General features: G+C 54.3%; 12 protein-coding genes across 12 annotated transcripts; 6 read left to right on the top strand and 6 right to left on the bottom strand.

The window, feature by feature from the left end:
• Positions 1-1,084: 1,084 nt before the first annotated feature.
• Positions 1,085-3,760, bottom strand: BO86DRAFT_308577 (putative C6 transcription factor; the record flags this gene model as incomplete). Its single annotated transcript, XM_025667783.1, has 5 exons — positions 1,085-1,147; positions 1,197-1,283; positions 1,333-1,634; positions 1,684-2,965; positions 3,065-3,760. The coding sequence occupies 5 exons, from the start codon at positions 3,758-3,760 to the stop codon at positions 1,085-1,087; spliced, it is 2,430 nt and encodes an 809-aa protein (XP_025529599.1).
• A 1,101-nt stretch (positions 3,761-4,861) lies between these two features.
• BO86DRAFT_387533 (sucrase/ferredoxin-like domain-containing protein) lies at positions 4,862-6,079 on the top strand. Its single transcript, XM_025671620.1, has 2 exons — positions 4,862-5,388; positions 5,459-6,079. Exons 1-2 carry the CDS (start codon positions 5,092-5,094, stop codon positions 6,041-6,043), a joined length of 882 nt encoding a protein of 293 aa, XP_025529598.1. The 5' UTR covers positions 4,862-5,091; the 3' UTR covers positions 6,044-6,079.
• A 255-nt stretch (positions 6,080-6,334) lies between these two features.
• sld2 lies at positions 6,335-8,398 on the top strand. The gene is made up of 2 exons (XM_025669727.1): positions 6,335-6,614; positions 6,699-8,398. Exons 1-2 carry the CDS (start codon positions 6,470-6,472, stop codon positions 8,282-8,284), a joined length of 1,731 nt encoding a protein of 576 aa, XP_025529597.1. The 5' UTR covers positions 6,335-6,469; the 3' UTR covers positions 8,285-8,398.
• BO86DRAFT_408267 (RING finger domain protein) lies at positions 8,399-9,770 on the bottom strand. The gene is made up of 2 exons (XM_025674335.1): positions 9,485-9,770; positions 8,399-9,418 (listed from the first exon to the last, which is right to left on the bottom strand). Exons 1-2 carry the CDS (start codon positions 9,690-9,692, stop codon positions 8,466-8,468), a joined length of 1,161 nt encoding a protein of 386 aa, XP_025529596.1. The 5' UTR covers positions 9,693-9,770; the 3' UTR covers positions 8,399-8,465.
• A 244-nt stretch (positions 9,771-10,014) lies between these two features.
• Positions 10,015-12,271, top strand: BO86DRAFT_454805 (rRNA 2'-O-methyltransferase fibrillarin-like protein). The gene is made up of 5 exons (XM_025677076.1): positions 10,015-10,252; positions 10,323-10,370; positions 10,435-10,616; positions 10,683-10,951; positions 11,033-12,271. The coding sequence occupies exons 1-5, from the start codon at positions 10,111-10,113 to the stop codon at positions 12,195-12,197; spliced, it is 1,806 nt and encodes a 601-aa protein (XP_025529595.1). The 5' UTR covers positions 10,015-10,110; the 3' UTR covers positions 12,198-12,271.
• A 481-nt stretch (positions 12,272-12,752) lies between these two features.
• Positions 12,753-13,166, bottom strand: BO86DRAFT_32088 (uncharacterized protein). The gene has a single exon (XM_025668320.1). It carries the CDS (start codon positions 13,083-13,085, stop codon positions 12,867-12,869), a length of 219 nt encoding a protein of 72 aa, XP_025529594.1. The 5' UTR covers positions 13,086-13,166; the 3' UTR covers positions 12,753-12,866.
• BO86DRAFT_32087 (Fig1 domain-containing protein) lies at positions 13,167-14,313 on the bottom strand. Its single transcript, XM_025668318.1, has 4 exons — positions 14,187-14,313; positions 14,060-14,128; positions 13,680-14,007; positions 13,167-13,626 (listed from the first exon to the last, which is right to left on the bottom strand). Exons 1-4 carry the CDS (start codon positions 14,215-14,217, stop codon positions 13,248-13,250), a joined length of 807 nt encoding a protein of 268 aa, XP_025529593.1. The 5' UTR covers positions 14,218-14,313; the 3' UTR covers positions 13,167-13,247.
• A 905-nt stretch (positions 14,314-15,218) lies between these two features.
• Positions 15,219-18,060, bottom strand: BO86DRAFT_358097 (putative exonuclease). Its single transcript, XM_025669726.1, has 3 exons — positions 17,814-18,060; positions 17,606-17,753; positions 15,219-17,552 (listed from the first exon to the last, which is right to left on the bottom strand). The coding sequence occupies exons 1-3, from the start codon at positions 17,824-17,826 to the stop codon at positions 15,404-15,406; spliced, it is 2,310 nt and encodes a 769-aa protein (XP_025529592.1). The 5' UTR covers positions 17,827-18,060; the 3' UTR covers positions 15,219-15,403.
• Positions 18,061-18,201: 141 nt separating this feature from the next.
• BO86DRAFT_387529 (translation machinery-associated protein 16) lies at positions 18,202-19,038 on the top strand. The gene is made up of 3 exons (XM_025671619.1): positions 18,202-18,421; positions 18,492-18,576; positions 18,643-19,038. The coding sequence occupies exons 1-3, from the start codon at positions 18,253-18,255 to the stop codon at positions 18,923-18,925; spliced, it is 537 nt and encodes a 178-aa protein (XP_025529591.1). The 5' UTR covers positions 18,202-18,252; the 3' UTR covers positions 18,926-19,038.
• Positions 19,039-19,305: 267 nt separating this feature from the next.
• On the top strand, positions 19,306-20,834 carry BO86DRAFT_446799 (MAM33 family protein; the record flags this gene model as incomplete). Its single annotated transcript, XM_025676547.1, has 5 exons — positions 19,306-19,500; positions 19,714-19,835; positions 19,897-19,955; positions 20,022-20,545; positions 20,601-20,834. Coding segments are annotated over 5 exons (926 nt in total), but the record flags the coding sequence as incomplete, so codon positions are not given.
• BO86DRAFT_387528 (DNA primase subunit PRI1) lies at positions 20,757-22,836 on the bottom strand. Its single transcript, XM_025671618.1, has 3 exons — positions 22,566-22,836; positions 22,309-22,506; positions 20,757-22,246 (listed from the first exon to the last, which is right to left on the bottom strand). The coding sequence occupies exons 1-3, from the start codon at positions 22,787-22,789 to the stop codon at positions 21,115-21,117; spliced, it is 1,554 nt and encodes a 517-aa protein (XP_025529589.1). The 5' UTR covers positions 22,790-22,836; the 3' UTR covers positions 20,757-21,114.
• Positions 22,837-24,208: 1,372 nt separating this feature from the next.
• On the top strand, positions 24,209-25,492 carry BO86DRAFT_408260 (uncharacterized protein; the record flags this gene model as incomplete). The annotated part of the gene is made up of 3 exons (XM_025674334.1): positions 24,209-24,510; positions 24,566-24,668; positions 24,725-25,492. Coding segments are annotated over exons 1-3 (948 nt in total), but the record flags the coding sequence as incomplete, so codon positions are not given.
• Positions 25,493-25,502: the final 10 nt, after the last annotated feature.

The raw sequence follows: 25,502 nt of genomic DNA, 5'->3' as shown, positions 1-25,502 counted from the left end.
GGGGAATTGAGCAGACTAGGTGGTAGAAACAGGGCTGAGCACCAGAGACTGTCTGGACCAGACTCTCGACACTAGTCAATGTGGGCTCCATGGGGGAGAACGAATAAAAGCGGGTGCCTAGAGATGGATGCAGTGATGAAAGTGTGGTGTACGGAGTAGACAAGCTATCATGGATATTGTGATAAACGTGATAAACAGTCAATCTGGATCAACGGAGGGTACGGTACAGTACGGTACAATACGGTACAGTACGGTGGGTATCTTCTCTTTTATCTCCCCTCCAACCATCCGAGAGTTACTGGTAAGGTAATTACCACTCAGGGGCTCAGATACGGTATACATTAATGAACTGTGCTGCATTCTAGATCACTTATTGGCTTGCTATTTTTATGTATTCTAATCTTGACCCTACGGGCAGGATTATAGTGATCTTGTTATATTAGTAGTACTGTACATGTATGGCACCCATTGTTGGCCCTGACAAGAAACACACTGTATCCCCACTCTACATCACGCAGTACAGTACAGCCATCACTGCAGTGTCAATTGCAGAGACATTGGAATCGCAAAGTCAGCAATCACGCAATTGACTGACATTCAATGGCGTATCTACGTCAAGGCCCTCACTCAACTCCCAAGCAAGGGACCTCAACTGACGTACGGAATCGATCACTCACTGCCGTTCGCAAGACGATCAACAACCCCACCACCCCCAAGGTGTTCGTTCCGTTCTTGCATCATCCCTGCATAAGCCACATATCGGTTAAAACCTCCAGGGACTTGAAATCTCTCCTTGGTAAGGCTGGTTGATGATTGTGAAAGCAAAACCGGGCGGGGAGCGAAGTGAGCCCAGATGTGGGTGCATGACTATTGAGTGACATCGACGCGATGCCGTGGATCGTCGCTCAACCCGATCGCATGGCGTCACCGCCACGACGATCCTCACCGTCTGACTAAGACAATCATTCGGATAATACAGGTGATCAATTGTATTTGTACAGTGCAAACCATCATCGTCGTGATAGGGCATGAGGTCAAACGGGACGGTGGGGGGCATGATTTCTCTACTCTTACATCATCATGGCTAGAACGTTATGCCCGTCAAGTCAGCCCAGTCAAAGGAGTCGAGAAACGGATCTACGGCGGGCTGGACAGATTGTTAGCGGGATGAGAGAGAAAAGGTAGATCGAACTAACCACCATGCCAAAGGTCCCCGGTTGCCCTACCGCTACGTCTGGGACAAAGGGCGGCGCCATCCCAGAGCCGGTGTTCAAACTTGGAACCTGCAATCGTCAGGATGAGCTGCGGATTGAGAGAGACGAAGTCGCTTACCTGGTTGGTCTTGAAACTACCCATGCCCCAGTCTCCCAGATGAGCGCAATTGGCATGTCGGGTGAAGAGTGTCTGCGCGAAAAGAATCACACGCTCCACCACTTCTTGCTTGAAAACATGCGACTGGCTTGGCCAGAGAGTGGCTTTCACCAGCGCCAGGATGGTCGACATGAAAAAGTATTCTTTCGCTCCCTTCACCACTAGAAGCAGGCGGGATTCGAGGCAGGTCAAGGCGGTCTCCACCAGGGAGATCAATGACTCGGGGAGCCCGGGGAGGGTACGAGTGAGAGAAGTAGCTATCGCTGAAATCAGTACCATCCACGAACATCTAAGAAGACAAAATTCACTGACCGGATTTGTTGTCCTTTTCATGAAGGAGCTGGCATATGGTGCAGTAAGCCTGCACGGTCCATTCTCCCATATTGCAGAGCGAAAGCTGGGCCGATCTCTCACGGAGCTGTCGCTGTGTAGAAAGAATCATCGACGCTACTTCAAGGCGGGACCGAGCTGACGGTGCGAAAAGAGCTTCTCTAGGAGCTTCGATGGCAAACGGGGTGTGGATAGACAAAAGCGAGTGACCGATCTTGTTCTTCAAGAGGGCCCTCATCAAGATTACGCGCTCCGACGTGCGATGGAAGTCATCGACTTCAGAGGTGGGCCATGCAGGAATCTTGGAAAGATGACGATTCAATTCCCAATCCAGACGCATGATCTCTTCGTATCGACAACTAATTCGAGGAGAGTGCATCAAGGCACAGGCCTTCAGCCGCAAAGGAAGAGATTGTGTCAGCACCGCCTGGAATGACGAGTCGGTCATCATATCCAGCGGCTTTTCGTCCGGAAGCTCGATGCTATCGTCCTTGATGTCTGTATCATCGATATTCAACGCCGGGAAGGTGTCGTAGTCGTCTTCTTGCACCGAAGGAGGCATGCCTCGTTCTAAGGAGATCTGGAGGTCGAGTTCCACGATGGTAGCCCACATTCGTCGGCGCATCTCCATGCTGAACGCGGAAATCTTGGTATATCGACTTGGATCGCGGTGATACCCCGCCATCATGGCCCGCTTGACGAGCGTCCCAGTGGCAAGCCATGCCTGACTGCGTTTCATGCCATGGATATTCAGAGCAATGATGAGTAGAGTTTGTAGACGGAGGGTAGCGAGCTCGGGTCGTTTGAAGTTGGCATTGTCGATCCACCTCTCTGCGTGGAGAATCCATTCAATGGCCGTATAGCAGGTGAGAGGCGCCTCATTCTTCATTTGAAGAGTGTTGAGGTCCGCTAGATTCCACGCACAAGCCAGCACCAGGAGCAGTTGAACCACAAAGACGGTCGAGGTCATGTCGGGGCTTTCCCGTTGGGCCCAGAACTGCTCCAGCTCCTCGAGGAACGAAGGCATGTGAAGGATCCGATGGGTGGACTCGATATAGATGCAGTACAAGTAGACCAACTCGTCGACGACGGCGCGAGCCGGAAGCATGGTGACTAATGACTGCATGGTGGGCATCGGGAAAGGCTCATTCAACGGTTTTCGCTTCCAGAGGCCCTTTTTAACTCTGATGAGATCCGGTCGCAAGGCCGAGAGATGCGGGCTGGCAACCCTGATCTCTTCGGCAAAGGCCCTGAGGTCGGGGAACTAAAGCATGCAATCAACATAAGTGACTTGTGGCAGGGCCAATCAGATCGTAGGATTGGTCGTCCCTCGGACGTGAGTTGAGGGACCGGGGCGGCATACCTGAGCTATCAGATTGGCAAATATGCCCGAGCCATTGTAACGAGTCTTGGTCTCTCGCCCTCGCATCATGATCCGCGGGGAGATATCGAGCTGCTGCGTCGGCGAGGCCAGATCCTCGTCGTCCTCGGCGGGGTGCGGTTGAGGGACCTGATGCGGCTCGAAGACCTGTCGCGGCCGGTGCAGCAGGCTGGTATTTGCATACGGTTCTTGGTTGACGGCGGCCTTGGGGGCGCCGAGGACGGTTTCTAGAAACTTATCGCGTCGCTCCTCGCCGGGACGTGAGTCCCTGGAGGAGGGTTGAGGCCGAGTCGGCAAACTACTTATCCCCGAGTCCGGGGTAGGGTGGGCAGTCGCCCGATCAGTCTGGGCCATTTGTGTCGTGGCTGTGGGACCTCTCTCGGAGAAAACGGGCGAAGCAACTGTATTGGGTTGCTGCCAGAGAAATCCATCCTCGTAAGTGCATCGGGTTGGGGTTTTGCTCTTCTGACAACGTCCGCATACGGGATATTCACGGTCGCAACGGAGCTTTCTGCTGCGGCACTGCATACACGCCATTGTCCGTCGGCGTCGCTTGCGCACTCGATGTTGCTGTTGTTGTTGTTGTTGTTGTTGCTGGTGCTGGTGCTGCTGGTGCTGCTGTTGTTCTGGTTGAGAATTTGGCGCCGAAGCTGCCAATTTCAACTGAACATCAGCCATGATTGAAGAGAAGAGGGGGTGGATTGCGCGGTGTAGAAGGATGAGAGGGAAGTGAGAAACGGAGGTAGGTATGCGCAGCACCGCCAAAATGTATTGGGGGGCAGATTGGGGCCAGTTTCCCTCCCACTACTAAGACTAACCGTGGACACAATTGGTGGATGGTGGCTTACGTGTTGGGCATTGCCGGCCATAGCCTCCCAATGGGGCAACCTGACCCGGTGGGCCTGGTTTCACACCTTTCCAAGAACAAGAACAATCGCCGACCATGTGTAGGCAGAGACAATTCTTAGTTTCTTAGTCTCTTCCAGTTTCTTAATCAATGGACGTCCTGTACAATCCATTGTCTTTCCTCTTCTTTCACTGAGACACAAGATCGTTGGTTGTCTCCCCGAGTAGCCAGTAGGGTCAGATCAACGTTCGGCGAAAAAGGCGCACCCGCCATTTTCCTCCGGCTTGGTTTGACATAGCAGTAGCAAGCCTACGGTCGGCTCTTCCGGGATTGTTGATTGATTGTTTCAGTCGCATTATTCTCTCAGGCATTCGCCAGACATTCGCAGCAATTTAACCAGACTGGGGGGGGATGAACAACCAGGATTTGCCTAACTGGGTTTAGTGACCAGGAGATCCGAAGGGTCCAGAGCTGCAGGCAAGCAAAACACGGGCCAGAGTCCCACTGTCTCGACAAGGGAGAAGAGGGGCTGGTGCAATTGAATGCACTGCATTGTCAACGGTCTCATCTTTGGGGATTTATGGTTTTCGGCTCAATTGAGGGCGATTAGAGTTATGGAGCCGGAGACGCGAAATTAGCCAGTGGCCGCACTGCCGATAACCAAGCAATGCTTTGCTTTAAATAATAGTCAGCAGCCGGTAGGTGAGTTAGTTAACTATAATTCGTCGGATGAGCTATCTACCGTACTGTGTGGCCCACGACTCAAACTGACACATTATGGCAATGGCAGTGGAAATGTAGCTGCAGCCGACCGTCTGACAGGTCGGGCTGTCATTGTCTCCGAGACATACCTTACTTAAAGTCTAACTCCACGCATCGACACCGGCAGAATAGAAACAATCATGGTTGCCTATTTCGACCAACTCCCTCGGGGATAAGCCTCGGAGATGATGTTTTGCGATAGTCCGTCTCCGAGCTCAGCGGAGTATATAGGAAAAGCTAGAGTTCAATCCGCCATGGAAATGGCTGTCAGATTGGTTTTATTTTCTTCTCTCGTGTCCGAGCAGTTCAGTCGATTATCGTACGATATACCCTTTCTCTTCGCAGAGCAGTGACCTACGAAAATCACCACTATCGCAAAAGCAAAGCGTCGCCAGCGACGATGCTCCGGTCCCTCCTGGCGCGCGGCGGCCTGATCCGCAACGACGACTACATCTTCCCCAGCGTGGATCCCACGCAGGACGGGCCCGACTGCAAGCAAGACTGCGCCGACTGCACGGTACAATTCCCGTCGAAGGTGAAGGTCGAGACCTCCCGGCCGCTGTACGGCCACATCAAAGAATTCCACACCCACGTCCTAGTCGCGACAGGCAAGTCGGACTGGACGGAACATGTCGAGAACGAGAAGGGATCGCTCATGGAGGCGTTCGATGCTTCCGCCAACCAGTCCAAGCACGGGGTATGTTCCGTTCTGGTGTAGCCAGGACCGATGAGCGAGAACGAGTGATCTTTAACCGAAATAAAACTAGCGCATGATGATCTCGGCCTCGAACCTCCAGTCCCACCACGAAGAACCAGAAGGCGAAAACAACGGGACCACCATCCTCCTCCTCCCGTCCTTCACCTTCCTCGACTCCGTGCACACAGCCGATGTCCGCGAGGTCGTAGACCGATACATCGACGCCCCGCTCGCCAACAAAGGCCTGGTGGCCCACGATCCCGCCTCGCGACTCTCCCCGCGGCCATGCCAGTACGACTACGTGGTGCTGCTCTGCTCGCACCGCCGGCGCGACGCGCGCTGCGGGATCACCGCCCCGCTGATCAAGAAGGAGCTGGAGCGACACCTGCGGCCGCGGGGACTGTATCGCGACGCGAACGACGAGCGGCCCGGCGGCGTGGGCATCTTCTTCGTCTCGCATGTCGGCGGCCACAAGTTCTCGGCCAATGTGCTGGTGTATCGGAAGGCGCAGGAGCAGATGATCTGGCTGGCCCGCATCCGGCCGGAGCACTGCGAGGGCATCGTCACGTACACGCTGCTGCAGGGGAAGGTGGTGCATCCCGAATCCCAGTTGCGGGGTGGGTTTGATAGATGTCGTGGTGTGACGAGTTGGTGATAGATTCTTTTCTTGCTGCATGAAAAGATCATTAACGATCATGATTGAAATTTGTATACTTAGCTAATACCCAATCGAGTCATGATGAGAATAAAAATCTCAGGTACAGTACCAAGAATAGACTTTGTTGATCCATAAACAAATACTACCGTGAAAAGTAAAGCCGGGGACCGAGGCCGAGACACGACACGCTACGTCAGCCCGCCCTGCAACAAACCCAAACCCGCGTTAATTGATTCTCGCGGACGCGACGGGCCCAGCAGCCGGTCCACTAACCACCACCACCACCACCACCACGACGCTCTACTTCACCACGCCACGCCTTTGCAAATCCTTCTCCCCAGACATAGACCTCTACGGCCCCTTTGCCCTTTCAGATTACGACACTATAGATCCTATCCCACTCGCCTCGACCAACATGCAATAATGGCCCCCGCCACAATACCTTCAACAGCAACCCCCTCCTCCACCGACCTACGCGCGGAGCTCAAAGAATGGGAGCGAGCGTTCGCCGACGCCAACGGCGGCAGAAAAGCCGATCGAAGTGATATCAAGAAAGTTCCTGAAATCGGTAATTCCCCCCCTAACACGGTCACTGTCACCCCACAAAAGCAAAAGGCCCAGCTAACGTCCCCCCTTTTTGTCTGGGTCATAGCCGCCAAATACAAAGAATATTCCCGCCTCAAAGCCCTCGAAACATCCTCCACCAGCAATCCGTCCTCCAGACCAACCGAAAACGCCCGACACCACAGCGAAAAGAAACGCAAACACGCCTCCCCGCATGGGCCATCGGACAACCTCCTCAACACCCCACGGAAGAAACCCGACAATGCCGGGGCCGGGGCCGGGGCGTTTGAGACGCCATCCCGAAAGACGACCTCCACCTCCCATCCTGCAGAGGTCGATCCGTACGACTCGCCGTCGGTGCTGCGACGGCTCTTCAGCCCGACCACGCACCTGTCGCCGTTGAAGGCGGCGATCGGGCCGACGCCCCAGCGCGACGGCAAGGCGCTGGGGCTCTTCGATCTCCTGTCGGAGTCCGGCGGGAGTGCGGCGACGCCGTCGGCGACGAGGATCGCGAGTCTGAAGGAGGCGAGTGTGCGGACGCCGTCGCGACGGACAAAAACCCGGAAGATGAAGAGCGGGACTATGGATACGATTGCGGAGGAGGAGGGGGAGAAGGAGGCGGAAGGGGAAGGAGGTGAGGACAGTGAGGATGATGATGAGGGTTCGAGGCTGGGAAGGACTCCGACTTCGTCGGGGAAGAAGTGGATGCTGTCGACGCTGTTCGCTACGCCTACGACGTGGCGGTATGCGACGATGATGGATGATGGGTCTAATACGGGGACAGCGGTAGCAGGAGGAGTAGCGGCAGCGGGAGGGGGGGCAGAGGGGGGTCCAGCGAAGGCAACGCAGGAGCCGAACGGGCCTGAGACTCCCTCGTTCCTGCGCCGGTCGACGTCGGGACGGTACGATACCTCAAATATCACGGGTGGGTTGAGTCCGATGGCCACGCGGAAGCGACCCCAGTTCGTCGGGAAGGGCCTCTCGGCTTTGGTGAAGGGGTTGCGCGACATGGAAGAGGAGCAGATGGAGGATGACATGGATGTCCTACGGGAGATCGAGGCCGAGCAGGCGGCGATGATGGACGCCCAGGTGGCCGATAGCCAGGCCGCGGCGGCTGAGAACGAGGGCGCTCCGGTCTGGAAGAAGAAGGGCCAGAAGCGGACCACCCGCAAGGTGCGCATGAAGCCGGTGGTTGCAACTTCGAGGCAGTCTGCGCCCGAATTGCCGTCCTTTTCGGATGAAGAGGAGGAGGAGGATGGCCCTGATGGGGGAGCCACCGCCGTCCGCGAAACTCAGCAGCTCGTAGCCCCCGGCCCTCTGGACCGGAGCCATACCGAGGTCTCTGACTTGGACGACCTCGATTCGTTACACACCATGTCGGAACCGGATCTGTCCGACTTCGACCCGGACTATGACGAAGGACCCCAGCCTCGAGAGAAGAGCAAGAGCTTCTCCGAGAAGATGAAGGAGGCCATCGCGGCCGGCAAGCCGCCAGCAACAGAGACTCCGGAGAAACCACCCGTACGACTTCAGACGCAGGCAAAGGACCCCGAGCCCAAGCAGCCACGCGCACGCAAGGTCAATCCGGAAGCGCACGCCAACTACCGGTCGTTGAAGATCCGAAACAAGAACTTCAAGGGACGAGGCGGCGGGCGCTTCGGCAGGCGACGTTAGAATTCCGCACCTAAACATCACGAGCCATGAACCCTGCTAGCGTATTCTTCTCGTTTGCATCATCCAAGATACCAGTCTTATGATTTATACATTTGTCTATAGCATGCACCAATCATTCCTAGTATATGCAAGATAATTCATAGCTGCGGACAGCGCAGCAAAACCCACAGCCTGCTCTATCTTAGTCGGGTATATAACGCTCCCGAGCATATTGTACCCTCCGGGCCTGCTGCTCCTGGCTCCCGCGCTGATACGGCTGCCTCCGCGAATGCGCCGGCTTAGCCACTCGTCCCCGCCATGTTCCTCTGCCACCTCCCCGATGACGATGTGAACTCCCACCCCGATAAACCGGCGTCGACGCCGAGGCGCCCTCGGCCAGCGCCTGCGCAGACGATGCTCCCTCACGCCGCGACACATCCTCATACTGCACGTGCCGATCCCAGTCCTCCAGCGAGGTGTACGGACTCCGCAACCAAGCCTGCAGCTCATGCAGGAACAGCCGCGCATTCTCCCTCCCCAGAAAATCCCGGAGGAGTTCTTCCGCCTGGCCCGCGCTGCCCTTGATATCGACCGTGCGGAGGATCGCGATGATGTACTCGAGGAGGAACTCGGCATTATTGCCGCGGCGGTTCTCGAGTCGCTGCGGGCCAGCTCGTGAAGGAGGTGCGGGCTGCTGTCGCGGCGTCGTTGTCGAGCGCAAGGCACCGGCACTGCTACCAGTCCCCGCGGCGGGTCCCGCGGCGGAAGGGTTCAGGAAGGCGAACACTTTGAGTTCGCGCCGGATCCATTTGCGCGCGCGCGAGACCAGCTCCTCCTCGCGGTTGAAGCGCTCGGGCGTGAGCTCGCGGTATTGAGAGAGGCGGTTGGAGCCGACGCGCAGAGAGTAGAGTTGGTGGCGGTAGATGTGTTGGCGTCGGCGGAGGGGGTCGTCGCTCGGTTGGGCTTGGTGCGGGAGTCGGTTCGCGGGGCTTCGAGCGCGGCGCGGGCGACGGGCTGGGTGATGGTGGAAGGGTGATGCGGGTGGATGGGACGAGGATGGGTTGGGCTTCGCTGGCGCGGCAGGTGGAAGGTCATAGACCTTTGGTCCTTGGGGGCTGTCGAGGTTGTACCGGACTGCGGAGACGTCGCTCTTGCCTTCAACTTGGCGTTAGCTGAAGACCCTCGCAGACTCGACGAAGTGGCGTGAGGTACAGTACATACAGAGCGGGCAGTTCCGACGCTGCTCCAGCCAGCTCACCAGACACAGAAAGTCGAAGTTCGCATGCTTGCAGGGCACCGCGATGGCGGCTTCGGAGACCGGTTCGAGACAGATGACGCACGGATTTGCCTCATTCTCGCTTTCTTCTTGTGCTACCTCTTGGAGCGTTCGTTGCAAGATTGCCTGCTGTATGCCATCATCATCGGACATGGAAAGTTACACCAGCTCACACATCAAAAGGTTGGTTCCTTTACGGGTGGACGATTGGGCAAGATGAAGGCATAAAACAGGGTAGGAATGTTTTGTTCGTCAAGTTTCCAGATCAAAGAGGACGAGGAATTGCTGACCGCCTACGAATCAACTTACGTCATCCATTGCAGTCCATCTCACCGCTTAGATTGGCGAAGAATATGACTGGCAGATACACCGTCACAGCGACTGACCGAGTCCCCACCGCCTGCCGGAGCCATCGAAACTGCCTGCCACAAACGCCTCTTTGCGGCGGCGGCCTTTCCGTGATATGCGGCGAAATCTCCGCGGTGAAACCTCGCATTGACTCACAGTAGCTGTGGCCATATGGATCTCTGTCTTCCTATATGAACCCTCGAATGCCTGTCGCAACTCACTCATGCTGAAGGTAATGAGATCTGCAAGGTCCGTAGTCGCAGAGAACGCTTCCAAAATGCGAAATCACACTCAGAGCGCGAGCGCGCCCGCGCGCACCATCACCAGTCTAAGACGGTGGTCCATCACCAACAAAGAACTACCAGGTGAGGATCTAGCTTCCACAATAACAGAGCGCTGCGGGTGGCTGATAATTTCGTCTGTTCTTGCCTACAGCAGTACCGCAGGTCAGGTCTATTCACGTATACGACTTTGATAACACATGTAAGGATGCACCCGTCACCGTGCGACTTTCGTCTGATCCGCCTCGCATTCTAATGCTTTCCAGTATTCCTGAGCCCGCTCCCGAACCCGCAACTCTGGAATGGCCCGACGATCGGGTTCCTTCAAGCCTATGAGAGCTTCGCGAACGGCGGTTGGTGGCATGACCCGAACCTCTTGTCGGCTACCGGAGAAGGTATCGAGAAGGAGGAACCGCGCGCGTGGGAGGGGTGGTGGAACGAACAGATTGTGTGGTCTTCCATTACAAAAACCTACACGTGAACTACAGCAATTTGGCTGATACGTTCCCCTTAGGTGCAACTCGTGAAATTGAGCATGGAGCAGAAAGACGCGTTGACGGTGCTTCTGACGGGTCGCAGTGAAAGTGGATTCTCGGAGATCATCAAACGCATGGTGAACAGTAAGAAGCTGGAGTTTGATCTGATTTGCCTCAAGCCGGAAGTTGGCCCGCGGAATCAACGCTTTGCGAGCACGATGGAATTCAAGCAGACTTTCCTGGAAGACCTTATCCTCACTTACGAGCAGGCTGAAGATCTTCGCATCTATGAAGATCGCCCGAAGCAGTACGTCTTCCATGTCTGTGTTGTTTTTCCTTTTTGCATCTTCGCTCCTCCATATCGCTGGAGCATCTGACCGTCTGCCAGTGCCAAAGGCTTCCGGGACTACTTCGAGCAGCTGAACCGCAAGTTCCAGACTGCGCAGGGCCCCAGCCCGCGAAAGCCGATCACCTCGGAAGTCATCCAGGTAGCCGAAGGATCGATGTATCTTGACCCCGTATTGGAAACCGCCGAAGTGCAGCGCATGATCAACTCGCACAACCTCACCACCCGCACGCCGTCACTCAACAAGGCCAAGTCGCCGTACGGTCGACTGCGCATCAAGCGCACCATCTTCTACACGGGCTACCTGATCTCGAACGCCGACTCGAGCCGGCTGATCCGCGAAGTACTAACGCCGATGCTACCCTACGGGCTGGCGGACTCCAACGATCTGAAGTACATGGCCAACAGCATCCTCATCACGCCCCGCCCAGCGCCACGGTCGATTCTGGACAAGGTGGGCGGCATCGGCAAGAAGCTGAGCTGGCAGATCACGGGCACGGCGTGTTTCGAGAACCGCGTGTGGGCCGCGCGGATGGCGCCCGTGCCCGCGACCGCGAAGTACTACACCGAGAACCCGCAGCCCGTCGTGGTGCTGGCCGTGCGCAAGGGCGCGCGCCCCATCGACGCCGGCAAGATCCAGAGCTGGCACCCCGTCCCCGCGGACAAGGCGCTCCCCGTGGACACCGTCGTCGGCGAGAAGGTCGTCCTGCGCGTCGAGGAGGAGAACCCCAATGAGGGCGAGTGGGAGAGCCAGTTCCTCAACAAGAACAACAAACGCCGGCACCAGCAGGAGCGCAACGAAGAGATCCTCTACCCGCCGCACGCCGAGCAGCCCGCCACGTATGACGGCGCGGCGGCTGCTGCTGCTGCTGCTTCGCACCACCACCCCCACCACCCCCACCACGCAAGACAGCCGCACCCGAATGCCATGCGCAGCGGAGGCCGCCATCACCACGACGACGGACCCCCGCGCCGGGGTAACGCGTTCCGGGGCCGCGGCCGCGGCGCTGCAGGGCGAGGCAGGGGCGGCCACCATCAGCACCGCGGCGGCAACCGTGGTGGTGGTGGTGGTGGCGGTCGAGGCCGGGGAGGCCGTGACAATGGGCCGCCGGGTTACCGGTCCCTCGACGATTACGGCGGTGGGTATGAAGGCAGTCATGAGGAAAAGCCCGGACCAGGCGGTGGTCCGCCGGTGATGAATTACTAGACGAAAAGAAAAAAACAAAACAAAAAATAACATTATGAGGGGCGCTCTTTGCATTTGCGTAACCCCAGCAGGCGTCTTGATTTGTTCGTGTCTGTGGACCGAAGAGAGGATGTTCTCTTAGCATGCAGATTACCTAGTAGTAGACGCTGGTAATCACAATACCATGTCATGTGACAGTCTACTGAATACTCGATATCTTCCCCGTTGGGATCTTTGTATTTGAGGGTAGGAATTTCACGGAGATCCTGGTCGAAAGCTTTTGAACCGAGGGATGCTGCTCTATTGGACAGTTCCATCCAGGGCATGAGCTGCTCGAATTTGCAACCAATGATACGGACAAGGGCGGGGACGATGCAAGCGATGTGTCTCAAGTATCAATAGGAGTTCTTTACGCAGATCAAGTCGCCTCAGCAGAAAGCACAAAATGAACAACAAATACATGATCTAGAAGACTATCACAAAACTATTAAAAGCCCAGATCCACCTAATATCCCCTCCGCAGCCACAAACAAGATAACGCGAAGCAACCTTAACAAGGGTTTTATACAAGGCCCATGACAAAGCGAAAACAAGCATCGAGGCCAACAAGATCTCTCCGCAGATTATACAGGGTAGGAGGAGGAAAACAAGTTTGCGAGGAGTGGATTGATTCGTTTCTGATGAGGTGAGCTAAACTAACCTCAAGAAGACTGAACGGCCGAATTGATCTGTTGTTGGCCGCATCTTGTTCATTAGGCGTTTTCTTTTCTTCATGATGACTTCTTTAAACAAACAGAATGAAAAACTGTAACCGTATCTCGTATTCCCTTGTCCAAATGTCCGTACCCATAAACTCATATAAAAAGCCAGAGAGAAAAATTTCATGTTCCAAATGTCAATATGCATCATTATTCACGTGCTGCTCGTTGTATATGCCGTCTCTGGGGCGTGTTTATCGCAAGAAGGCGGGGGTGTCGAATGAAGGGGCAGTGCGTAGCGTTGAAAATCAAAGTGGGGAATCAAAGTGCGATGAAAAAAGGGCTGAGGGTCCAATTTGGCATGTCAGCGTGGCTATGGTTCGTCCGTCAATTGTCGGATGAGGCTGATGCTGAGAATCATGACGAGAAGACCTATCGTCACCACCACCATAAGGCCGAATCCAAACCAGCCTAGCACCATGGCAGAAGTACCAACACCACTCTTCACGCTACCGTTGCCCATGTCCTGGGCGATGGTGCTCGCGGCGACGGATGCGGTATGCTGCCAGAGAACGGACACGAGGACGAAGACCGACGCGACAAAGATGAGAGCGAGGGCGGCTTGCGAGACAGGTCGTGAAGGAAATGGCTTGGCTTCGACTTCGGAACCACTAGCATCGAGCTCGTCGTGCCATCCGGGGAAGGTGGCCAGCAGGATAAAACAGAAGAAGGCGAGGATGACGGCAATGATGCTATCGCGATTTAGCAAGACACACACAAGACGAAAACCTAAGAGAGAACGTACAGTAGATATGGAAACACAACAGCATCTTTGAACGTTGACGCAACCCATATCAGGTTCAGAGGGTCTTGATCGACCGTGACAATCTCGGCCAAGGCGGTCGCATTGGCATTGCAGATATATGATCCTGCATCCGGCTGCACGCAAATACCGAAGTAGCCCACACGGACTTCCATTTCGGCTCCTCCTACTATGTTCGCCGTCGCTGTAACCACGCCCGGATCTACCTGCGCTAGGTTGAACGTCGGCGAGTATCGTTCGTAGTATAATGATATCAGGAATATGCTAGGAATCTGGGGTGAAGACGACGAGCATCCGGCCAATAATAGGGCTGATCAATGTTAGTCGCATTCCGGAGCACGGGGGATCGGAGAATTACTGACATAGAAGGATGATGGCGACCGCAATGATAATCATTAGCACGTGGTGGTAACCGATCATTGGTAGCAGCCCTGCAGGGTCAAGCGTCAATATTCTAATGCCTCTCTTCGAAGGAAGCGAGATACGTACGGGCTAGCCGGGCACCGATTTTAGAAGGCATCTTGGGTTGTCCAGGTGTTGTCTCCCCGCGTCTTTAATTCAGGACTCACTTCTCGGAACCCCGAGAAGGAGTCTGCGCCGGTTGCTGCGCACCTCTTGCGACACTACCACCCAAATGACAGATCAATTATGGTTAGATGCTCGCCTTCTTCAAGAGAAGTGAGCTTCGAGTGATGATGTCGTGACTCGTGCTCTCAGCGCCGAGGAGATATGGCAATGTCTGTGGGAGGAATGCAGCGATTGCCCGGTATGTTGAGCACAGGAGCTGCAATGCGACGACGGGCCGGGACCGTTATCAAGATCGAGATCCAAAGAATGTATGACTGGAAAGTCCCACGGATAGCCCTGAATAGTGGATAATGGTGGTTAGAATTGTACAAGGAGAGTCACCAACTGGGCTGGGGTGGGCTAGAGTGGAGGGACTGGATGTCTGCCAAAAACAGGCAAGCGGAGGGTAAGGGAATGGGGAAAGGAGAGTGAGTGCAGGCAGGAGAGAGGAAGGGGGGGGGGGGGGGGGGAGGGTTTTTTTTTTTTTTTTTTTTTTTTTTTTTTTTTTTTTTTTTTTTTTTTTTTTTTTTTTTTTTTTTTTTTTTTCCAAGGTTGAGTCCACCCGACAGAATTGGGCCTTGACGCGCCAGAATAGTCAATGAAGCTGGATTGGAAAGAGGAATAATGAGGGAGGCTGGGAAGATAGGTAGTAGTGTGGAGTGTACGATGTACTGTACTGTGTATGTAGTCTACAGCCCAAAGAAGGGCCAAAAGCGGGAGGCTGGGCCACTGCCTGCCACTTCCCGTTTGTTTACCGCGTCCGTTCCCCGGTAACCAGTCCACACCGCCCGCCGTCATCTGACCCCATTGGATCCGCCCGGACTCCACTGATCGCGCTAACCCCCGATCATCTTATCGGCACGTGCCCACTCCCAGCCTCCAACTTTTCCATGGAACCTCACACTCTTATGTCATAGTCTAGCCAAATGCTTTGCACCTAAGAGATATGCGGTTAATCCCATGTAGATCTTGTTATTTATACGTCCAAGCACCCTCTCTGTCATGTACTGTACTGTACTGCGTACTGTGTGTCAAATCACCAACCCAATGCCATGATACATAAAATTAACAATACTCCCAAGAACTCCTATATTGATAATCATAAGTCGATTGTCCCCCAAGCACTCCAAGAGTTTGTCTCAACCTACAAAGGAGAATCGCTTGAGGTCAATAGCGACTGGGATCGGCAAGCCTCCATTGGCATTACCGTCGGGTTCTTCCAAGTCGTCTTCTTCATCGTCTTCACTATCCGGAATGATCATGTCTTCACTCCCATGACAGGTGGGCATAACATTCCGGGTGCTGCCTAGACTGCTGTTGCTGGGCTCAGCTGGAGTAAACGAGACTTTTGATGCCCGAAAGGCGGCGAGAGACGACGAAAGATGGTTGAGAGATCGAGACCTAGCCAAGGCACTTTGCCCCAGTCGTTGCAAGGGTGTTGTCCGTCCACGTCTAGGCGGCGTCCGTGGACTTCCGGTTCTCAGGTCCATTGGTGATTTCGATTTCGAGAAGGGGATAGTTGGAAGGGGCCGTGCATTGGGTTCTGTCCGAGTGACGCTCTCCGAGCGAACGCTGCTATCTCTCCGATGGAATGCAAACCTCGAAAGCAGCCCTGAGTTTTGCTTCTCGATGTGATAGTCGAGGACTTTCTGAAACTCTACCGGATTGGTCTCCAGACTGACAGTCTTGGGGTTGCCCTCAGTAAATTGAATGGAATCTGATGGTACTTCTCGCTTCTGCTCCAAACCCTTATCGAGGTGATCCTCGACATTAGCTTTCGTGGATTGCGGGAGCACGTTTGATGCGTGGAGAGGTTGACTTGGCCCAGCATCTTGGTACTCCTCGATTCTATCTTTCGCAGGTGTCTCGGTAGGATCCGGAATCTGAGACATCATATCCTCTACGGAATCATCTGAGAAGACGTCCAAAGAGTGTTTCCGAGCCTTTTTAGTACGGTTAACCTTAAGTCCGCTCGGACTAGACTCCCCAGTACTGCTTGTGAAGAATCGACTGCGGCAAGTAGATGCACTTGGTAATTGTCCCTCATCTATATCTGAACAGAGGCGCTGTCGCTTAGAGGGTTGCAGAGCAGACAGTCTCAAGGCTTGAGGATTAAAAGAGTCCCGCTCGACATCTCTTGCCAAGGGACTAGAGAATCTGCTCGACAACGTAGCAGAGGCCGACCTCATCAGAGTTGGCTGCGTGGGAACGGAACTACTCTCCCAAGAAGTATTAGCATGACGCTCGAGAAGCCGTTGCTGGCTTGGGGAAGGCGTGAGGCTATTCGGGTCGAGCTCAGCTAACGGCGTGCGTCTCGGGGTGAAGAAAGAATTGATGGGCTTGTTGGGCTTCAACTCGGCTGCTGATCCGAGTGTTTGTCGACGTTGCAAGGTGTTTGTGAGTCGTTTCTCGGTAAACTTCGCTGCAGCTGGCGGCTTCAATATCAGAGGTTGCTTAGTTGCTGGATCCAGATCCCCCCGAGCCACTCCCACCGCAACCTCGGGCTCCACGTCACTGCCGATGAAAGCCAACTCTTCAAGATTGACATCATCTTCAGGTACTGTGAGCGTAACCAGCTTTTGAGCCTTGGGGCAATAGACTCGCTGATAGAGGAAAGTAAGCTCTGCTTCCTTGAAGCTCTTCAAGTAGTCCGCAGGAACGTGATACTGGCCGTCAAACTGGAGCATCCGCACGGCTTTCTCAACATTTTTGTATCTGCGTATGCTCTGATGGGCCGTCTTCAGACCCATCCGTGGAATATTGGCCAAATAGTCGCAGCCGGCGAGAATGCACATGCGTCGAAAGTCATCATCCGACCATCCTATCAGGCTGACGTCCCGACAAGCCCCGAAGTCCGCGCGATTGATCTCAATGCAGTCACCATGTTGATCAAGCTTGGACAGCAGGCGTTTGGCGCCAAACACCAGCAAGTCGGAGTCCTCTGAGATGATGCCATGAATGATACCCTGCTGCTCCAAGTATACCAACTGTGCATCGGCCTCGTACGGAGCTACCACATACTGCACATCCATTTGCTTCAGTTCTTCAATCAACTCCCGCGCCATCAGAGGAGTCACGTCGACCGCCTTCTGTAGTTCCTGGTAAGCTTCCTTCGTGCGGCCCTTTCGGAGCAATTCCATCCCAAGTGCCTTGCCATCATGTCGCCTTTTCTGTCGTCGATCTTCGGTGCCAGCTTTGCTAGGAAGATTATCTCCGTCGAATACAAGATATGGCGTTACTCCAAAGTAGATAAGCATGCGAACCCGATTTAGAACAAAGTCAATGTGTCTTTCATTGATGTTAGCGCAGAGCAGTCAGATGGCAAGCCTACAGGTACATACTTTCTTGTGGGCTTGTCCAGGACCAAATCCACGGAGCAGGCGACCGTACCACGATGTAGCCATCCGTAGGCATCAATCCCCAAGGTCTGCCCACTATAACTTTTCAGGTGACATGGTTTCTGGATTGATTTAAGAAGAACATGAAGACCTAGGAAGAACACGAGTAGTTAGAGACAGCTCTAGAGCGCCTCGGAAAGACAAAGGTTACCTTTAATTCCCATTGTCAGTACCCTCTTGACGAGATGGCAGGCCGCGCTCTCTATACCGGCACCGCCAAGACAGGGATCTGCTCCGGCTGTAGGTGCTCAGGGGTCAAGCCAGATGATGAAAGCGAGGACCATGGGAAGGCTGCTAATCAATGATGGAAGAAGACGTCCACCCCCTAAGCGACCAGCAAACGACAATGACCTAGACAACGAGGTTGGAATGCTTGATCTTCATCCCCTCCGACGCGCCAGGAACGCGATGGGGCGAGGAAAGCCATCTCATATTCTGATTGGTTTCATGTGAGCGGCCTGCGCTCTCTTTCTCACCGCCATTGCATTCTGCCCGCCCAAAAAAGAAAATCGCCGAGGGGAAAAAAAATCGCTGATAAACTGGACGACATTACAACAATCTACAAGCAGACAGGAGAAACAAACGTCACTATGCCGAAGACGCTACAGAAAGTACACAAGCATATTGCGAAGAAGAGAGGAGCGGTTGAGGCTCTTCACGAGTTCAGCAGAGATGCCAGAAGATTACGCCGTGCCACCGCTAGAGATGACCGAGTCGCTCGAGTGTCCGCCAATATGTCGCGGGGCAGACAAACCTATGGTGAGGCCTAGCACTGCGCCACTTTGTCTCGCTCCAAGGACTTCTCACTAATCAACTCTATGACACACAGTTGACCGCATTGCATACTTCTACGAGACGCTACCCGAAGATGCCACACCCATGTCGGAAGACGAGATGAAGGATATCGTGGTGAGGTATGTACCGGTGGCGCAAGGGCCAATTATAGCTTCGTGCGCTTCGAATGCTCACGTACAAACCAGGTACATCAACCGTAGTGTGCCCGAGATCGAGCAATTACAGAGCGAGAGACGGAAAGGCAGACCCCCCAGCAAGCGGGAAGAGGCGTTGCTGCAGCGAACCGATGTTGAGAACAAGGAATTCAAGACGGGCTTTTGGTTGCCTGATCTTAGTGAGCAGAGTGTGATCAACTCGCTTAGAGCTTGGAATGGCGATTGGTCTGGCTTGAGCACAATGAAGTTCATCCGGATCACTAAGGATGGAGGCAAGCAGCCTTCGGTATTTCCTCCCAAGGGAATGTCTTGAAAGATTTCCTTCGTCTTCTGTGTGCCGAGTTGCAAAAAGTTTGGGTGCTATGCTATGTTGCGGGAATCTCATGGGACTATGGCGTTATAATTGCATATAATTCATGTATAGACACATATCATATCATATGGTTTTTCTTGAATCAACAGTAAAAGAAGTACGTACTCCGTACTGTACTGTACTTTCATGGATGCGAAGGATGGAGCTCCAGGTCTTGGCGCGGGAAGAGCTTTGGATAGTGGAGGTGCCTGAGACTCCAGGCTCCTGTCGTTCACATCATCACTTTGCCTCTTCCGCATTCTTCCCATCATCCCACCCCCATTCATTTTTCCCATTTGACTTTCAGCTCCAATTCATCTATCATCCACCCACTACCTTCAAGATGATGTCCCTTCGCACTCTTACTCGCTCCGCCCCCCGCTCCATTGCGCGGTCTCTTGCTGTCTCCTCCCGCGCAACTGTCTCCAGACCCGTTGCCGCTGTTTCTCAGAATGCTTTCACCTTGAAGCAGATCACCAAGCCTGCCTATGCTGCTTTTTCGACCTCTCGGGCTTTCAAGCAGGCCCCCGGCGAGGGTAAGAGAACCTTTCTTGGACGAATGATGGCGATTCTGCGACCTTCTATTCAAGCGCATCAATCCATTTTTCCCCTCATGTTTTTCGAGCTTCTCCGCGTCACCTTGTATCCACATTCCTGTTCTTTCCAAGCATTGGAGGCTTCGGTCATGGACTGTAGATGACATTTCATTCTGGCGCACAATACTGACTACTCGTTGTACGAGATAATAGGTGACGTCGAGCTTGTTGCCAAGCTTGAGGATGAGCTCAAGCACGAGAAGGCCTCCGGCCTTGAGGACCTGGAAGGCTCCGTTCAGAACATCCAGTATGTTCTGCAAAACAACTCCTGGGAGGTACGTCTTGTTGGACCATCGTCTGTTGACCGCATTAGCTCACATTTTATGGGTTTTCTAGGTCAAGGATATTCCCGGCGAGCAGGAAGTCACTTTGACCAAGAAGTTCGGCAAGGAAGAGTAAGAAAGCTTGTGCCTGCGTTTCTCTCCTTAAGTATCAATCTAATCGTTTGTACTTCTCTATAGGATCCGCCTTACTTTCACCGTTGCAGACCTCCAAAACCTGAGCGAGCAGGAGGATTTCTCCGCTGATGGTCTGATGGACGCAAACGACTTCGGAAGCCACCAGCCTGCTAACCAAGGTCGCGCAGGCATCTCCCAGCTTCCCGAGGACCGCATCGCTCCCTCCGACCGCGACGAAGTCGACATCGACGACCTTGAGCCCGGCTTCCCCGCTCGTGTCAATATCACCATCGAGAAGCCCGGCAGCGGCGCTCTCCTGGTCCAGACCATGTGCACCGATGGCGTGTTCCAGGTTGAGGAGGTCTCCTACTTCAACAAGCCCGACTTGGCTCTTGCGCAGACCGCCGAGAAGGACTGGGCTAGACAGAGCCTGTACGCCGGTCCTCCTTTCGAGAACCTCGACGAGGAGCTTCAGAACTTCATTGACCGCTACCTTGACGTGAGAGGCATCAACGCCGAGCTTGCCACCATGATCCCCGACTACATCCAGGTCAAGGAGCAGAAGGAGTACGTCCGCTGGCTCGAGAGTACGTAACCCACCGATATCTCCTCCCTACAATCGTTTGCTAAATATCTGTTTAGATGTCAAGAACTTCGTCTCTGCTTAGATCAGGCGGACACAGACGTTCTTCCCGATTCCTGCACAGCATGCTATTGAATGATGCGTTTTAACTCTCACAAATATATCATCTGTCACTCCTGTTTTCAACAAAGCAGGCTTTATGGTCAATAATGAGGTAGTGCTGCTCGTCTTACAGTCCTACTATGTAACAACATAGAATCAAATTTCACAAAAAAAAAAGTAATTTTGACTGGAAACATGGCTCCTGTCGATTCGTATTCGGTCCCATAACCACTCACTGAACTCAATCTGCAGTCACAAATGAACAAAAGAGTAAGAGCCATGACAATATTTACACAGAACACAGGTAAAAAAGCCCTGTGACCCTTCTTCAAACGCCTAAAACATTCACCCTCAAAGGACATACTCCCAAATCGCTCCAAGATCATACCCAAAAATAATGTTACCCAGGCTAGGACCTGAGAGGATTAGAATCGTAAAAGACCACATTCGTCTACGAGGAAACTCAGAAGCCTAGAACTCCATACTCTCAGGCTTTGTCTCCTCGACGTCCTCATTCCGCTCCCGTTTGCCACCGCGCTCTTCCTTGAGAAGACCGGCGATGAAGGAGCGGAAATAGTCGATGTATGGCTTCAGGCTCGTCTTCTCATAGTCCTGTACCCTGCGGCTGCCCCTCGCGTCCGAGTCGGCTACACTACCCTCGCCCTCGGCCGCCTCCGGGCCGGCATTGGTGCTCGGATGCTCCGCATCCCACGCATCGATCTCGGCGAGCAGCTGCGTGACCGTCGGCACGGAGAGGGGATCGAACAGCTCGGCCTTGCGGGCGTCGATGGGGACACACACGCGGCCCGTGCCCGGATGGATGACGAACGGGCTCTTGAGCAAGTGAATCATCTTCTTGCTGACCTCGGAATCCAGCCGGGGGTAGGTGTACTCCAGCACGATGTCCTGCTTGGCGTCGCGGAGCGTGGCCGGGTTCAGGGTGCTGCTCTTGCCCGTCTTGGCGAGGGCGTCGATGTCGGCCCACTTCTTGGCGCTGGTGCGGTCGGGCGAGGACTCCCACTTCTTGCGCAGGGATTCGTTCAGCCCTCTGTCCGGCAGGAGGGCCAGCAGGCGCTGCGCCTGCTCGGGGCCGAGGAAGGTGTCCTGGTCGACCAGCGTCGTCTGGGCGAAGTGGGATTTCAGGAGGTCGAGGCTGCGCGCCATGTGCGGGTGCAGTGGCCGCTTGAGGTTCACGCGCTTGCCGCTGCTGTTGCCGCCCCGCACCACGTCCAGGTACCCGGCGATGGCCCTGCGGCGGTCGTCCGGGAGGCTGCGCGCGCGCGGGTCACACACCCAGGCGTGCGCACCACGCCGACCCGAGTAGACCCAGAGGATGTGCTCGAACCCGAAGTCGTCGCGGAGGGCCGTGTCGACGACCTTGATGGCCATAGTCACAAATGCCCAGCATTTGCCACAGATGTTGGCCTTCGTACAGCAGGATCGAATGTCGTCGTAATCCGTCAAATCGATATCGAAGACGAGTTCCTTGGAGATGGGCTTCAGCTGGCCGCCGCGGAGCGTCTTGCGATCTCGGGGGTTGGTGTTGTAGACAGGTCCGATTTCGAATCGAGAGGGGTTCATTCGGATGATATCTTTACGGAAGCTGCCTACCCGTTAGCACAGAGTTCTGATGTGGCACTTGCGGATCAATCGCGCAGTACTCACAGATCTGCCGTTGCATATGATTGGTATCGGAGGTAGGCATCGTTCTGGAGGGTGAGGGCGAATTCGCGATTGCCGAAATCGGGCGAAGGAACAATTCCGTGATTGAGCCATTGGAATAGGTAGCGGAACGGGAAGAGGCGTTGGTAGAATGCGAGCATGGTGTCTGTGTCTACCTCTGGACCGGGAGCAGGGGCGGCGCTGAACGAGCAACTTCTATTAGTACCAGTATATGCCTTGGTAGTCTGCGCAGAACCTACTCTGTCTGCATCGTGTCCTGATTCTGAGGTGCTGGTGCGCTCGAAGCTGGGTATTCTTCATCATCGTCGTCGTTGAACAGGTCTTCCAATTTTACGCCTGCTGCTGCATTGTCTGGTGCATCGGTCTTGTCTTCGGAGGTGATTTCCGCTGAAGGAGCGTCTGGTAGAACCTCTTCATCTTTGCGATCGGCTGATGAGCCTTGCGAGGACACTGAGTGAGGCATCATAGGGGTTTGTTGTGGATTGCCTTGTTGTTAGACAACAATCGGAGATCACTGCATCTATCTCTCAGCTACCGCAGCAAACCATTAACGCGCTCCAAGACGCGTTCCCACGCGCCGCTTGCCCTAAACCCTGATACGATAGCTGAGTTGAGGGGAGCTTATCTACACGTGATCCACTGCTGCAAACGGCGATGAGTCAGCAAGGTACCGCCGACCCACCCAGAAGCAACGAAGTACTCCGTACGAAGTATGAATGAAGTAAGTTATACTTTGCTCCTGCAGAGCTTCACAATCACGTTTTCCAAGTTCTGTCTGGTACCACCCCTGCAGGAACACTTGCCATCTGCTATCGCCGCTTGCGGCCTTGGTTCCTGTCAAGATGCTCAACGACCTTTTGTCTGATGACGTCTTACATTGCTCTCATAGGACTACCTCGGTAGCCACGTTATCCACTCACTTCAATGAAACATTACCGGCTTCTCATCTCAACGACTTCCTCACCAGCTTTGAAAACGGCCGTTCCACAATTCGGTGCCAGATCCTTCAGAGCTCAATGGTGCTTGAAGTCTTCTTAGATAGCCTATTCGACTGTGTGGCAACGACCTACCTCGATTTCGATTGACATTGCTCAATGATGCCATGGCCTGGATCTCGTCATAAGGCCATATGGACTACATTGTTCAGATAGGATGCTCAACGCAGCTACCTAATGTGCTTCGTGAGCATCTGCCCGTACTGCTCTGTGCTATAGTCGCTTTCTTGCTTTCTGTCCCTGCCCTGATCCTTGACCCGACAAACTTACCTGCAACGTTACAGGCAGGCGGATCTCGAGCGACTCCACATTCCTGCAAAGCTTTTTCGAATGTGTCAGCTACGGAGCTTTACGAGCCAATCCATGCATCTTTACAAGCTTAACTTAGCTTTCTCAGGGCTCGATACTCCGTATTGGATCACAAATTCTGGTAGCACTTCCCTTCTCAGCAGGCTTGTCCCCGCTTTGCTTGACTAGTTTGGCTTGCACTAGCATAGGTCACGGTGATAGCCGGGAGGTGTCCAGCTTCCCTATTCGAAAACTGGAGTAGTTGCACAAAGTCATGACGACAATACTGCTCTTGACTTCCTATCTAAGTACAGCCATCTAGCATCGTGTCCGAAGATCGTGGATCACTGACGTGGGTACTGTGGGCCTCTGTCCAAGAAGATGTAGCAAGACGTTACATTCGCGCAACAGCTCGACACATGAGATTCCCTTTGGCTTGGATCACAGCATCACATCGGTGGTTCCTTTCGCATCCATGACTTGGTCGGCCTCAATCTGCGTCTCGTAGCCTACCAGAGCTAGCATCGATGAGCTATACTTTTGCTCCTGAACCATACAACACTTGCCCCGTACTTCGTTAACCAAAGGATACTACTGTGGCATTATCACCATCGTCAGTGACGACTATCGTGTGCATAGTCATCAGGCTCTTCGGCATGAAGATTTAAAGCTCGAGACATTCTGCTTCATCGGATCGTTTCTTCCTTCTCTATTCCACCTCGTGCCGTACGGAAGCCACTCGCTGTTCCTTCTTCATCCCTCGTTTATATCAAAAGCTGTGTTGTTTGAGCCTTTTGCATAAAAAAAAAATTCAACCTTCGAAATGGTCAAGGGAACTATTGCGCTCCTGGCTTTAGCTGCTCCAGCCCTTGCCGGTGTCATCCAAGGGCGTGGCGGAGAGGTAAGCTTAATGCAAACGTGTGCCCATTCCGGTTGACATGCTAAGAAACCTCCAGCCCGATGAGAAGAAGCCAGCCACCACCAAGAAGCTTGTTCTCACCACCGACCCTCCCCGTACCATCACCAAGACTACTACCTATGTGACCACCGAGACCCCAGGTTTGTCTTGCTCTCATGTACTTCCTCAAGCAGATCGTGTCTAATATAGCTTGCAGAAACGACCACTGTTGTTGTCTCTGGCAACAAGACTCTTACGGTGCCCATCACTCTCACCAACACCGTTACTCTGACCACCACATGGTGCGAGGAGGAGGGCAAAACTATTGTTCCCACCGGCAAGGAGCCAGTGCCCACTGGCGTGAAGCCCCAGCCTAAGCCCAACCCTACTGGTACTGTCATTCCTGTCAAGCCAACCACCAGCCACGGCACTGCTCCCATCAGGCCGACTACCAGCCACGGCACTGCTCCCATCAGGCCGACTACCAGCCACGGCACTGCTCCCATCAGACCAACCACCAGTCATGGCACTGCTCCCATCAGACCAACCACCAGCCACGGCACTGCTCCCATCAACCCGACTACCAGCCACGGCACTGCTCCCATCAAGCCAACCACCAGCCACGGCACTGCCCCCATCATTGGCACTGGACTTCCCCCAGCTCCTTTCCCCAGTCACACCATCCCCGCCAACGGCACTATTCCTACCACCAAGCCCGGTCCTTTCCTGAACACCACCAGCATCCCCAGCGGAACCCAGCCGGTGCCTGTTGCTCCGGGTGTCACGACCGTGCCTTCCGTCCCTGGATCTCCCACCGGCGTTGTGCCCGTTGTTCCTGTCGTGCCCGGCGGATCTACTCCGTCTACTCCTGGCTCTACCACTCCCGGACAGCCTGGTGAATCTATCCCTGGTGCTCCTGGTGCTCCTGGTGCTCCTGGCTCCTCCACTCCTGGCGCTCCTGGCGCTCCTGGCTCTTCTACCCCCGGTGCTCCTGG

This window comes from Aspergillus japonicus (assembly GCF_003184785.1).
Source record: "Aspergillus japonicus CBS 114.51 unplaced genomic scaffold BO86scaffold_12, whole genome shotgun sequence".
Lineage (NCBI taxonomy): Eukaryota > Fungi > Ascomycota > Eurotiomycetes > Eurotiales > Aspergillaceae > Aspergillus > Aspergillus japonicus.
This window is presented reverse-complemented; position numbering and strand designations above follow the sequence as displayed.

Coding starts and splice junctions, on each gene's coding strand:
- BO86DRAFT_387528 (XM_025671618.1), bottom strand. CDS start 22,789: ATGCCTCACTCAGTGTCCTCGCAAGGCTCATCAGCCGATCGCAAAGAT. Junction 22,507..22,565: donor CAGGACACGATGCAGACAGA/GTAGGTTCTGCG, acceptor TTGCTCGTTCAG/CGCCGCCCCTGCTCCCGGTC. Junction 22,247..22,308: donor TCATATGCAACGGCAGATCT/GTGAGTACTGCG, acceptor ACGGGTAGGCAG/CTTCCGTAAAGATATCATCC.
- BO86DRAFT_387529 (XM_025671619.1), top strand. CDS start 18,253: ATGCCGAAGACGCTACAGAAAGTACACAAGCATATTGCGAAGAAGAGA. Junction 18,422..18,491: donor GCGGGGCAGACAAACCTATG/GTGAGGCCTAGC, acceptor TATGACACACAG/TTGACCGCATTGCATACTTC. Junction 18,577..18,642: donor ATGAAGGATATCGTGGTGAG/GTATGTACCGGT, acceptor CGTACAAACCAG/GTACATCAACCGTAGTGTGC.
- BO86DRAFT_358097 (XM_025669726.1), bottom strand. Junction 17,553..17,605: donor CTGGACAAGCCCACAAGAAA/GTATGTACCTGT, acceptor CATCAATGAAAG/ACACATTGACTTTGTTCTAA.
- BO86DRAFT_32087 (XM_025668318.1), bottom strand. CDS start 14,217: ATGCCTTCTAAAATCGGTGCCCGGCTAGCCC. Junction 14,129..14,186: donor AATCGGTGCCCGGCTAGCCC/GTACGTATCTCG, acceptor TTGACCCTGCAG/GGCTGCTACCAATGATCGGT. Junction 13,627..13,679: donor GTTGTGTTTCCATATCTACT/GTACGTTCTCTC, acceptor AAATCGCGATAG/CATCATTGCCGTCATCCTCG.
- BO86DRAFT_454805 (XM_025677076.1), top strand. CDS start 10,111: ATGCTGAAGGTAATGAGATCTGCAAGGTCCGTAGTCGCAGAGAACGCT. Junction 10,617..10,682: donor GGTGGTGGAACGAACAGATT/GTGTGGTCTTCC, acceptor CGTTCCCCTTAG/GTGCAACTCGTGAAATTGAG. Junction 10,952..11,032: donor TATGAAGATCGCCCGAAGCA/GTACGTCTTCCA, acceptor ACCGTCTGCCAG/TGCCAAAGGCTTCCGGGACT.
- BO86DRAFT_408267 (XM_025674335.1), bottom strand. CDS start 9,692: ATGTCCGATGATGATGGCATACAGCAGGCAATCTTGCAACGAACGCTC. Junction 9,419..9,484: donor GCGTCGGAACTGCCCGCTCT/GTATGTACTGTA, acceptor GCCAAGTTGAAG/GCAAGAGCGACGTCTCCGCA.
- BO86DRAFT_387533 (XM_025671620.1), top strand. CDS start 5,092: ATGCTCCGGTCCCTCCTGGCGCGCGGCGGCCTGATCCGCAACGACGAC. Junction 5,389..5,458: donor CCAACCAGTCCAAGCACGGG/GTATGTTCCGTT, acceptor AAATAAAACTAG/CGCATGATGATCTCGGCCTC.
- BO86DRAFT_32088 (XM_025668320.1), bottom strand. CDS start 13,085: ATGATGCATATTGACATTTGGAACATGAAATTTTTCTCTCTGGCTTTT.
- sld2 (XM_025669727.1), top strand. CDS start 6,470: ATGGCCCCCGCCACAATACCTTCAACAGCAACCCCCTCCTCCACCGAC. Junction 6,615..6,698: donor CAAGAAAGTTCCTGAAATCG/GTAATTCCCCCC, acceptor TCTGGGTCATAG/CCGCCAAATACAAAGAATAT.